The sequence below is a fragment of the Anabrus simplex genome, chromosome 1 (genome assembly GCF_040414725.1).
Source record: "Anabrus simplex isolate iqAnaSimp1 chromosome 1, ASM4041472v1, whole genome shotgun sequence".
Classification (NCBI taxonomy): domain Eukaryota; kingdom Metazoa; phylum Arthropoda; class Insecta; order Orthoptera; family Tettigoniidae; genus Anabrus; species Anabrus simplex.
This window is the reverse complement of record NC_090265.1, coordinates 872771535-872785550: the sequence shown is the minus strand read 5'-3', so window position 1 is coordinate 872785550 and position 14016 is coordinate 872771535. Positions and strand designations below refer to the sequence as shown.

General features: G+C 39.7%; 1 protein-coding gene across 1 annotated transcript in view; it reads left to right on the top strand.

Annotated features, from left to right (window-relative positions):
- The window catches only part of LOC136857327 (uncharacterized), a 109865-nt gene that overhangs the window by 54507 nt on the left and 41342 nt on the right, over positions 1 to 14016 (top strand). The window contains exon 6 of the mRNA XM_068225033.1: positions 6480 to 6568. Coding sequence (XP_068081134.1) covers positions 6480 to 6568 — 89 coding nt within the window. The remainder of the gene's footprint in view (positions 1 to 6479; positions 6569 to 14016) is intronic.

The following is a 14016-nucleotide window of genomic DNA, read 5'->3' as shown; positions in this document are numbered from 1 at the left end:
GTCATCTTTCATTCCAGCAATACTCTCCATTATCATTTCATAGCATTTATCAGTCATTAATATCACCTTGGGAGTGGCGACCCCATTGTAATAATAGCCTATATCTGGTCCATTCATTACATCCCTGACCCAGTCAAAGACTGAAAAACAGGTTGTAGGTTTTCAATGATAATTAATTAAATTCCAGTAATGCATACTGTAATAGAAGTCAAGGTATCTCTCTTCACTACTTACATAGAACTGAACATCTGTCATATGTAAGTATGTAGACCTATGCATATATTGGTGTCTGGTTATAACTCAAGAATGGGTTAAGTAGTTTTTGCTCTTACCTACAGGATCAAAACAGGAAGGTTTTCATGTATAAAAATATTAAACTGTGATGAAAGGAAACCTGAGGAGTAACCATTTCTGGGAGACAACTCAAAGAAATCGATGACGCGTCAACACTTTGTCAACTTAGGCTCTCTAAACTGTTAAAGACGTCCACAAACTACATGTGTAAGGATTGTAGAGCATAAAATATTCTACAAAAATGTCTGGAGAACCACATACATATCTTTAAATGATTGTTCACAAAACAGTGTTTATATTTTTGAAGAGTAGAAACCCTCCGCTATATATGGAAAGAGCTTTCCTGAGGCTCGGCTTAACACTGCTCCTCAAACTGTGTGTAAGAATTATCCAGTACAAAAAATGTTCTGTGAAAAAATTCTACAAGACCACATGTATATAAGGAAACCTTCAACTGAAAACATACAAATTTCAATGTCTTCTCCCATTGAACCAAATTAGTTTACAAATTTATGTTTCAAATGAATGACAGGGGTAGAATCATTATTTCAGTAGAAATAGAGATGGTGACAGAAGCTAACTATTCCAAATTCAGTATTTTCAGAAACATAGTCATTCATGATTATCAAACAAACACAAACAGCTGTGTGTACAAAACATCAGACAGCACTGGAAGTATTATCTCCCGGAAGGTTTCTTCTAACCTCTGACAGTCAAGGTTTACCCAAGGTTGATTCAAATCGCAAACTTGTGACGTTTCTTTTCAGCCTTGAAACAGAAAAATACTTATTTTTATTGTGAACATCCAATAAAGTTTCTTCATCATATTCATCATCATCATCATTGACAATCTCCAGTTGCCCGGGTGTGGTGTACGAGCCTCCTCCATCTTGGTCTGCCCATAAACCACTGTTCTCGTGTAATCTTTCCCAATCTTGTCCTCTCTTCTCGACATCTTTCTTCACCAGATCAGTCCATTTTTCTCTGGGTCTGTCTACTGGTCTTTTTCCTTTTATTTCTCTTTCATACTATCTTCTTGCAGTCCCTCTTGCACTCATCCTTCTTATATAGCCAAACCACTTCAGTCTTGCTTTTTGGATCCTCTGTAGTAGGATATCTCCTATTCCTACCTCCTCTCAGACATCTTCATTCCTGAACTTGTCCTTCCTGGTCTTCTGTATCATGGTGTGTAGGAACTTCATTTCTGCATCTTGGAGTTTTGATTATCTTGTCTCATTACTGTGGTAGTTTACAAGCTATACGTGATGATAGGTGCATAATATGATTTATATAATGTCATCTTAGCTTCCAATAGTACTTGTTTATCCAAAAACAGTTGTTTTACTTGGTAGTAAAATTGAGTCGCCTTGCCAATTCGACTGTCCACCTCATATTTTGCAATGTTGGCTTTTGATACTATCCACGTACTTAAATGTTGGAACACTGTCCAGTTTGGTGTCATTTATTCTGATTTTTGGTTTGTCATCTCCCCTCTGTAACTTCATCACCACCGTCTTAGCCTGGTTGATATTTAAATCATATCTCTTAAACTCTTGCCGGCCCTGCAGTGTAGGGGTAACATGCCTGCTGCTTACCTGGAGGCCCCAGGTTCAATTCCCAGCCAGGTCAGGGATTTTTACCTGCATCTGAGGGCTGGTTCGAGGTACACTCAGCCTATGTGATTACAAGTGAGGAGGTATCTGATTGTGAGATGGCAGCCCTGGTCTTGAAAGCTAATAAGAATGACCAAGAGGATCCGTCGTGCTGACCAGGTCTATTTGAAATTGTTCTGGCCGGAATGTGAGATTTTCATGAAGAGTCAATTCCCTTGGCCCAAGTACCAGGTGTCTGTGCTGTCCCCAGCATCCCTGCAACTCACACTAGAGACAATACTACCCTCCACCATATATACAACAGACACTGTCCTTTTCATCGTAGTTTATAATTTTCATTATCAGTGTTGATTTCCCAATTTCATGTGAAAAAAGGACTTTATTACAACTCCCACCTAATCAACACTATAAGAAATACTCAAATTCTTAATCTACCTCATTAGTAGTAGTACTAGTTCCATCATTGTTTATTATGTACTGTGTTTTTTAGTTCTTAAGTTTCTTTATATGTAGCTGAGGATGGTCAGATATTGAAGGAAACTAGTATTACTTCTAATGAGGTAGATTAAGAATTTATGTCTTGCTTATAGTGTTGATTAGGTGGAGTTTTAATAAAGTCCTTTTTTCACAAGACACTCACGTCCTTGTCACAGATCTACCTTAGAAAAATAATATCTCGACTTAATTCAAGACGCAACTCTCTTCTCTTTCTCTTTATTATTATCCTCTTTCTTTTTTCTGGGAGAAACTACGTAGTGGTGTCAATAAGTTCATGGACTGGGTACACGGTGTCGTTGTGGTGCACTACAGCAGACAGGTTGTGCCGCAGGATGATGCAGTGCAAGTCATTCTTTTGTCTCAGCAAGAGGCAGTTGTGTGCATACAATGTCAGTAGAAGTACAGTCTCTGTTGTGAAGGGAAGTTGAATGCACACTGCAGAACTTGAGAATGTCACAGTTTGAACAACGGGCAAATGTAAAATTCTGCCAAAAATTAGGCAAATCTGCTAGTGAAATGTTTCAGATGATGAAGCAAGTGTGCAGTGATGATGCAATGGGTCACTGTGCTGTGCTTAAGTGGCACAAACATTTTCTGCGGGGAGGATGATGAGCATACTGGTCAGCCATAAACGGTGCAAACTTAATGCAAAATTGTAAAAGTGGGTATGCTGGTGCATGCCAACCGTTCCCAATCGATAGATGATCTTGCAGCAACAGTAGTGTTCAGCCATGGTAGGTACCACAAAATTCTCTCTGATGATCTGAACATGTTGCATGTTACCCACCACAGTGTGCCAGGCATCCTGATGCAAGACCAACTTGACGATCGCACGACCATTTGCGGTGACCTGATCACTAGCGCTGACGACGATGGGATGTTTCTCAACCAGATCATGACAAAAGATGAAACATGGTGTTTTCTTTACGACCCACAACTGAAGAGACAATAGGCCAGCTGGAAATCTCCATCATCACCACAATGGAAAAAAAAAAAAACCAACAAGAGAGGTCAATGATGCTTGAACTGTTTTTGGACTCATTGGGTATTGTTCACATGGAATTCATCCAACAAGGAGCAACTGTCAATAAAACCTGCTACAAAGAGATCTTTCGCCATCTACATGATTTAATTTGTCATAAGCGTCCTGAGCTTTGGCGTAGGAAAAACTGGTTGTTGCTACATGACAACACCTCGGCACATCACTCTGTGCTTGTCCAAGAGGAACTCATCATTGTTTTGCCACACCCACCAACTCACCTGATCTCGCACCATGCAGTTGCCTTCTCTTTCCCAGATTGAAAGCAAAACTGCATGAGCATAGATTTTATTCAGCTGAGGAGATCATTACTACCATAAGAGAAGTCATACGGGACCTTCTTGCTGGTATCTTTCAGCGGTATTTCGAACAAATATACAAATTTTGGCAGACATGCATAAAGGCCAACGGCAACTATTTTGAGGGAGAGAATGGTTCTGTGTAAGTGTACGCCATGTTGTACGGCAGTGACAACATGTAAGACTCACTGTTTCTCCTCATAGCCAACGCTCTAGGTGCCAGTCCACGAATTTAAGGACTCTACTAGGTATATATACATCATATATTATTTTACTAAACACAAAGATAGTTCTGTCAAGTCACTATTGCCAACTCTTACATTTACAGGGCTGAATCATGAAATTAAACACATAAATTTTGAAAACTAATATAGTATCTCTCTAGAATAGAATATAATTTATTCAGCCATTTTATTTTTATTTTAATCGTATGGTGATTATAACTACAAATTTATAAGTCCAGGTCCAAGTGTTTCAGCCACTCTACAGCACTTTCTGAAGGACGAAACAGGTCGCTGGGGCTTCTGGAGTAGGCATGAAGAGGGCAGCGCAGGATGACATGGTCCATGGTCTGCTCCTCTTCACTGCATTTAAACATTGGAGAATCCATCCAACCCCACTTATGGCATAAGAAATTGCAGTGTCCATGCCCAGTTCTCAGTCTGTTGAGGCGACACCATAGTTTTCTTGGGAGGTCAAATCTCTTCATTTTCTGGGTTGGATTTAGGTCATGAGCATTTGTTCTAGATGTTGAAATTGACCACTCATCCCGCCAACTCCGTTTAGATTAAAATTATCCCTCAAGAGCTGGCTGGCCAGCACACTTGCTGGTCTCCTAGATCAAAGTTGTTGTGGCGATGGGTAACAAAATTCCTGGTGAACTGGTAATGAGGGAGATAACGAGATCTTCTTTGCTTCTCTCGGCAGAGCTTCCTTTCTCCTCAGGTGGGGTGGTGGGATATGACTAAGTACGGGTAACCAGTGGCGAGGTGTTGACTTTACAGTACCAGTTATGCAGTGCATGGTATCATTCAGCTTAGTATCCACTTTATGCACATGTGCACTTTCCAGCCATACCGGGGCACAGTATTCCACTGCAGAGTAGACAAGACTATACCCGTTAATCGTAAGAAGTCAGCCGAGGCTCCCAGGAACTGCCACAAAGCTTGTGCAGGATGTTATTCCTTGTAGCGATTTTGTGAGAGAGCTTGGTGAGATGTTCTTTGTACCTCAGAGTTCTTTCCAGAGTGACTCCTAGATATTTCGGGAACGGGTTGTACTTTAGTTTTTCACCAAGGAATAAAACAGTATTATATATACTCCATATGCTCAGTTACCATATCAAAATGTGACAGCAAAATTGATTTCTGATTTATATTAGGTATAGAATGGGAGTGGAAGGTCCTGGCTTTAAATTACTCATGTCAGTCCATTCATCAGCACTTGAGTCGCTCTTGACTTAGAAGACTCACCAGTTGAATTTCCTTCTTCTGACACTTCGAACGAAAACTCTACTACTACTACTTCTAAACATTAAACATTTTCATTCCTCCCCTGAAGGGGGGAGGTGGGCCTCTTAGACGGTTACGCCGTCTCTCAGGCCGGAAGATTTGTTACGGTGAAGGAGATGTGAGGAGAAGGTGAGGGAAGTGGGCGGCTGTGGCCTATACTACGAACTGTGCCGGCATTCGCCTTAGTGCAGGAGAATGGAAAAACACGGAAAACCATTCTCAGGACAGCCGACAGTTGGGGCCAGCTGTGAGGTCCAGCCCTGTCCCGTCTCCCGAATGCAGAGGCGGAGAGCAACGGTAGAGTTGTGGCCACCTCTCCTCTGCTCAGTTGGCCGGCCAGAGTACAGAGCTGTTGGACCACGGACCAGCTGTGGCCACTTAAGGGACGAAACCCAAGGGCCGAAACCCACTCTGCGTCTACCCACAAAAACTAACTAACTACTAAATGTTTTCATTCCTCCCCTGATGGGGGAGGTGGGCCTCTTAGACGGTGACGCCGTCTCTCAGGCCAGGAGATTTGTTACAGCGAAGGAGATGTGCGGAGAAGGTGAGGGGGTAGGCGGCCGTGGCCTATACTATGAACTGTCCTGACATTCGCCTCAGTGCAGGAGAATAGAAAACCACGGAAAACTATTCTCAGGACAGCCGACGGGTGGGACCAGGCGTGAAGTCCGGCACTGTGCCCCTGGCCCGTCTCCTGAATGCAAGGCGTAGAGCCACAGTAGAGCCATGGCGAACTTTCCTCTGCTCGGTTGGCCGGTCAGAGTACAGAGCATATGGGACAACAACCCACTCTGCAACTACCAACACAAAAACTCACTTCCATCTACTTCTGTCGAGTCGAAAATTGAAACAGTCTCTTGCTCACTGACTTTTCTTTTACTCACCATGTCACAAAGTAATATCATAAATTGTAAAAAAGATCCAGACTCAAAGCTCATGACACTTGCACAATTAAAGAAGATTGCTTCTCATTGCTTTTAATAAGCCAGGAAAGTGATAACGGGACTGTATTTGGGGATTCCCCATTCAGACAGAGCTAAAAGTGTCAATTAGTACCATCTGTTGAGCTTTTTGAGTACTGTGTGTGCCGTTAATGCTGTCTCTTTGACTGTTCAGTATATTAAATTTGCTCGAGGGCAACATGTTACAGGATTTAATATATTAAATTCTGACCCTTGAAGGTTAAACATTTTTAGCTGAACAATAAAAAATTTGTTTGCAGTGTACTATGACGTAGACAACGTCAAGGAACCAATCAGCATCACAATGAATATGAGCAAGGAGCACCAGGATCGGCTCTGGGAAATTAAGGTAAGTGTTTTCAAAGCAAATAAACACATGTTACAAAAGAGCTTAGTAAATAAGTGATTTACACTGTTCAGCATCTATGTACGTATGCATAAACAGCGTAACTATAAGGTAGGTGAAACTTTCAGGAAACATTTTTCATACATAGATACATAGACATAGGTCAGGAAATGCTAATAATGCAATTTGCTTTATGTCCCACTAACTACTTTTATGGTTTTTGGAGACGCCAAGGTGCTGGAATTTAGTCCTGCAGGAGTTCTTTTATGTGCCAGTAAATCTACCGACATGAGGATGACGTACTTGAGCACCTTCAAATACCACTGGACTGAGCCAGGATCGAACCTATTTGGAAGAAAGTGGGTTCGAGCCCCACTGACGGTAGGCCTGAAGATGGTTTTTCTGTGGTTTCCCATTTTCACACCAGGCAAATGCTGGGGTTGTACCTTAAATAAGGCCATGGCCGCTTCCTTCCCACTTCTATCCCTTTCTTGTCCCATCGTCCCCACAAGACCTATCTGTGTCGGTGCGACGTAAATCAACTTGAAAAAAAAAAAAAAGGATCGAACCTGCCAAGTTGGGGTCAGAAGGCCAGCACTTCACCCGTCTGAGCCACTCAGCCCGGCGGTCAAGAAATGCTTTATTTCCATGTTAGAACTCATTTTCTGCAACAAAAATGGCTTTCATTAGCACTGATACGTGCATCAACCCACCATCACTTTGAATACTGGATGCACTAATGTGTCCGTGGAGTATTGTGTATGGCTGACGGAGGGGCATTTTGAACATTTCAAGTAAGAAAGAGTTGTATGCGGTATGCTGGTATGTTCTGTTTCTGTGCATTTCACATGGTTAATGTAGTATGTAAAGTTGTAGGAAATTAGTTCTCACATGGAAATACTGTGAAAGCCTGGTTAAATGCAGTTTGATTCACCACGGTACAAAGTATGTCTCCGACAAAAATCTATATAAATAAAATTGTTCGTGTCTGTTTGTTTGTCTGTTTGTTCCACCATCACGTCGAAACGGCTGGATAGATCTCAACCAAACTTCATATTTAGAGTATACTCCTCCCGGGGAAGGTTTTGATATGCATATCATTTTAAAATCTTTGAATACACGGGGGGTTTATAGGAAAACCAGAATGGTTTTTCCACCATCACGTCGAAACGGCTGGATAGATCTCAACCAAACTTCATATTTAGAGTATACTCCTCCCGGGAATGGTTTCGATATGCATATCATTTTAAAATCTTTGAATACACGGGGGGTTTATAGGAAAACCAGAATGGTTTTTCCACCATCACGTCGAAACGGCTGGATAGATCTCAACCAAATTTCATATTTAGAGTATACTCATCCCGGGGAAGGTTTCGATATGCATATCATTTTAAAATCTTTGAATACACGGGGGGTTTATAGGAAAACCAGAATGGTTTTTTCCACCATCACGTCGAAACAGCTGGATAGATCTCAACCAAACTACATATTTAGAGTATACTCCTCCCGGGGAAGGTTTCGATATGCATATCATTTTAAAATCTTTGAATACACGGGGGGTTTATAGGAAAACCAGAATGGTTTTTCCACCATCACGTCGAAACGGCTGGATAGATCTTAACCAAACTTCATATTTAGAGTATACTCCTCCCGGGGAAGGTTTCGATATGCATATCATTTTAAAATCTTTGAATACACGGGGGGTTTATAGGAAAACCAGAATGGTTTTTCCACCATCACGTCGAAACGGCTGGATAGATCTCAACCAAACTTCATATTTAGAGTATACTCCTCCCGGGGAAGGTTTCGACATGCATATCATTTTAAAATCTTTGAACACACCGGGGTTTATAGGAAAACCAGAATGGTTTTTCCACCATCACGTCGAAACGGCTGGATAGATCTCAACCAAACTTCATATTTAGAGTATACTCCTCCCGGGGAAGGTTTCGATATGCATATCATTTTAAAATCTTTGAATACACGGGTTTTTTTGGGAAAACCAGAATGGTTTTTCCACCATCACGTCGAAACGGCTCGATAGATCTCAACCAAATTTCATATTTAGAGTATACTCATCCCGGGGAAGGTTTCGATATGCATATCATTTTAAAATCGTTGAATAGACGGGGGGTTTATAGGAAAACCAGAATGGTTTTCCTCCATTTTCTCTTATACTATTAATTTTCTGTAAACTTCGTTTACCGTACGTGAAACGTCTCTTCATTATAAACAACTTTCATTATGTTCATAATTTACCTTACTCTTTACATGACGGAGAGATTTACAATTTTCTGCTGGTAACATGCTCTGCATTGAGTGACCAACAGACCGACAACGAACCTACAGGTTACCATGGCAACGTCTCTGACTGCATGCGAGCAGGGAAGTAACGTATTGCCATTTTACTCATCATGCTTTTAAATTCGTGGTTGTTCCTTGGGTAGAAGGCAAGAGAGGCGTCAATCGGCCTATCTGCGGGATATTGGCGGGTTATCGTTGGATGTTATAACCGCCTTCAAATAGATTAAGTAATAACACCATTAGTCATCTTCATATTATTATTTGTTTACCTAGGAATCAATGGACCTGATTTTCTCCTCTGTTACCGCTTTATTATATCCATAACTCACACTAGCATAATTTATTGAGGGGCATTTGATTTTCCAATACATTAACTTGGCATTTACATATTTGTCGTTATCCGGCTGTACTCAGTTATAATCCATTTTCTATTACTTTCAACTTTCTTAACTGTATTATTTTCTTCCTTAATTACGCCGTATATACGCGAGTGCTATAAACTACTGGATGTATTACCACCATGACTCATATTTAGAATACACCTGTCCTTGATAGGTTTTAAGGCAAATATTGTTTCTAAATCCCTGAACTGACTGGGGGTTTATACGAAACCGAAACAGTGATTTTGCACTTCCACAAAATATACACAACCAACGTTAATTTAAATCTACCTGCCTTGGTAGAAATTAATTTCTAAACCTTTTTTCTCATGCCCATCATTTCGATACGAGGATTAATAAAGCAGATATCATTAACGGACCGTTTTTTTGTACAAGTCCCATCAGACTTAACTCACGAGCGGGTGCGTGTAAAGCGTATTCCTTACAAATTGAAAACTACTGAAGACATTCGAACCAAAATTCATATTTAGCATCCACCTGTCCAAAGGAAGGTTTTAAACGTAAATAACATTTCATGTTCCGGAATGGACTGGCGGTTTATAGGGAACCGAAATGGTGGTTTTATTCTTCCACAATATATACAGAACAAGACCAACCTGACTGGAAATCGACCAAACGTGGTGGAATTCCACCTCTAAACCTTTTTTTCATGTGCATTTTTTCGTCAGGAGGATTAATAAGGGAGATATCATGAATGGTCAGTTTTGCAGGTTAAGTCCAGCGGACATAGCCAAAAAGGTGTTTTACATGGAGCAGATTCCTTATCTATATAAATCCAATCGTAACGACTGTGTGCCTCTACACTGACTATTTTGGCGAAATTTTCGTACAGCTTTCCGTTTAAGGGGTAATAATGACCACTGCATAATTTTTGGTTTAGTTTCCTGAAAGTCCCAATTTTTACCCGCCTCGCCCAAAATCCAGATTGCGGCATAATCTGCCAAAAGGAAAAGAAGATAATTGAAATTTGACAAAATTATACGTTTTAGCCTGTAACGAATGGAAAACATCGAAGATCATTAAATTTTTCACTTTTTATCCCCGAAGAATATTGAAATATGCAGGCAATTTTAATGATGGTGCAGACCTTCGGAAATTCCTGTCACATAATAGATTGCACAATCTCCGTTCAATTTGGAATGATCTACAACCTTGGTCTTATGACTTTTTGCCGTATCTGTATCCCTTTTACATTTGATTTTTCTCTATTAATGGATGTTAAGTCAATTTGAAATTTTCACATGCATAATTCATACCTTCGATTACTTATATGAAATACAGAATCATCAAACTCTTCACGAAAATTGGCCCACCCAGTAGCCATATATGAGCCAAATGCTATGTATGTATCTGTCACATAATTATCCGAAAAGTAATGTAATGTGAGATAATCTTACAAGAACGTTACCCTGTTCCACGTTTCTAACTCAATCTGACCCAAGAATAGATGACATGTCATAGGACCAGCCATTTAGGCCACTAAATCCGGCGGGTCTTATGGTATGATCCTTTGTCGATATGACGTACGTTTCGTAGCAGTTAATCTGTAAATGAAGGTCTTCAATATTGTAAACACGCATATACTTTCGTATGTCGATCTATATATATTCACTGATGTCGATTTGTAGCGATCGAGAAAGAGTGGGTCTGCTATTGTAATCAGTACTCCCCACACCGACTTTGACTGGCAGTATGAAAGGGTTCCTTCTCCAACTCCTGTGTAACTGTCATTAGTAAGGAAGGTCTACAATTGTAATGAATAGTTCACTTCTCGATTTGACTTGCAGAAGGCAAGTGAGCATGCAGTTTTGTTTAAAACTCCCCTACCCGATCGTGTTTGGCAGTAGGCAAGGGTGCCTGCCATTATAAAGAAATGTCCTCATCTAATATGTGACTGGCATTAGGCACAGTGGCCTGCTATTTTGATGGAAACTCACCAACTTGGTGTGACTGGCAGTAAGCTGGCTGGAAGTAGGAAAATGGGCCTGGCATTATAATGATAACTGCACAACTCAATTTCGAGTGATAGTAGGGTAATTGCCTGCCATTATAATAAAAACTGTAATCTGTCTGGAAGTAGGAAAGGGGGCCTGCCATTTTAACGAAAACTCCCCAAATCGATTCTGTCCGCATAGTAGGCAATGGGGCCTGCAATTATAATGTAAACTTCCCAACTCGATTGTGAATGGCAGTAGGCAAGTGAGCCTGCCGTTATACCACAAATCCATAACAAACACTTTACATTGGAAACAACGTACGGGGACCTCCCCATGCTCTTTCTCGGATAACGCTAAGAGACATGCAATTTTAAAACAATCTTATTTACTGCATGCACACTATTTACTTCGATATTCGAATACAATGTAGAATACCGTAGCGAAGCACGGGTACATTCGCTAGTCATGAATAAAATTATTTTTAAAATTATAGTAATGAGCTGCACATAAGGATTCTGCATTTCAATCTGTAACTATTACTGACTCTGACTCTGTGCTAAACAGAACTTACAGGGATGACTGGATGGGGTTTTGGAAATTGCATACCTGTTTATTCATAGAAATAATGGGATGTGAACAATTAACCAAGCTTTTGTGTACACAGGGGAATACAACTTTTATTATAATTTGGATCCACCTTATTCAATACAAAAAACTGTTGTTTAGATAAAATTACAACATATATTTCAATCAGAACTAGTTTCGTCGCCCTTTTTGCGTCATCATCAGCTGATATAGGTTCTTGGAAAAATTGGTAATCACATAAGTTTATCTACGTCAAATTGAACACAATTTAAAACCATATTAACAACCTAAAACTGTGTTACAATTAAACTGTTTCAAAGTTCATATTTTCTACAAGTCCGAGACTTGCGAGTCTTAAACTTTAAATTGATGAAAACATATGTAAACCAGTTTGCTCACTAATAAACTAACGTGGATTTAAAAGAACAACAACTTGAAAATAAAATAGTCTTGAAGAAACATTAGCCTAATTTAACACACTTCTTAAAACGTGACATAGAATCATATTAAAATAATTCAATAAAATCTTCAGAGTCACTTTACTGGAGCAATCCTAGTGAGGTAGAAACGAGCAATCGGTCCTTTAAGATGTTAACAAGTACAACGTTCCCAGTTCATTGCGAACCTGAAATAATAGGAATCTAACAAACTATCGCTTAACTGAAGAGGCAAAATATAAAATTACGTCTTATAACGTAAACGTTTTTACGTGACTCACCTCAAAAGATCGCTGTCCATGCGAAGCACAATGAAGCCTAGCGAGCAGTGTTGTGTTAGTAATCAAGTGTCCAAGGTTGGTCTGGGCCGAAGGGGGGAAATAGGGGAAAGCGGGAGGAGCAACTGAGGAGTGGCAACCTGTTGGAGCTCTGGAGGGCGTGGTCGTAGAAAGCAACTAGTAAAGCTATTACGCATAATATAAAACACTGTCCTATTGACCGGGATATGTACATTTTTTAAAAACTCAATAAGGAAATCAAAAAGAATATTTGATTTTTCAGAAATTTCATTTAAATTAAGGTTTGGATTAAAATACTGATCCAGGTGTATATAGCAACCCTCCGTAACATCCAGCAAACTTCCTTTTCCTAATTTCTCCAGGATCTCAATGTCCTGTTCTATAGATGTGAATTTATGCTTTAGATCATGTACATGCTGGCCTATCGTGGAAAATCTGTTATATTTTATTGCATTGGTATGTTCCGTGTACTAATTTTAAAACTTCGTCCTGTTTGACCTAGATATGTGCACCCACAGTCGTTACATTTAAATCTATACACACCCGATTTGGTATATGGGTTCGATCTATTAACTGAGGCTGAATTGTGCAATACAACTGTATTATTATTATCGGTACGAAACAAAACCTTGACATTATGTTTCTTGAAAACATTAGTAAACTTATATATATCCTTATTATAAGTAAATATTGCGAACGCCTTCTGATTAGGTTTGTCTTTGGCCAAAGTGGTTTGTAAATGGTACCTGAACTTTTTGATGATACGTTCAATAAAGCATTCACTAAAACCATTAACCTTAGCCATTGAACGGATTATACTGAGTTCTTTATTCAAATTAGCTTTTGTCATGGGGATCCTAAATGCCCGTTCTACTAAACTATTGTATGTAGAGTTTTTTTGACTCTGTGGGAGTTCTGAGTCTTGTCTAATAGTGACTGCCGTTTGTGTAGGCTTTCTAAAAATACTATAAGCGAAAGGTGAATCCGATCTGTTGATTTTTAAGTCAAGAAAATTAATTGATTCATTACTTTCTGACTCCAAAGTAAATTTAATCTGTGGGTCAATGTTATTAAGTACATCTAGAGTAGCCGTTGCGTCCCTAACACGTTCGTCTAAAATTACTAATGTATCGTCCACAAATCTAGACCAAAACAGAATGTTGTCAAATTCTCCATCGTTCTCCATCATGTATGTTTCCAAAGAATCCAGATAAATCTCCGCCAAGATTCCTGAGGCTGGAGATCCCATTGCCAACCCATCCTGTTTATAAATGACCTTGTCAAAGACGAAGTAATTATTATTTACAAGTAACTTAACCAATTTCATGAAATCTTGTATTTCAAGTTCACTTAGCTGACTGTAGGATCTTAGATTCTTAAAAACAATAGGAAGCAACTTATTGGTTCTAATACTCGGAAACATGTTGACGATATCAAATGAATGTAAGGTATGGTGAGCTTGTAATTTAAAATTGCTTAATTTATTAA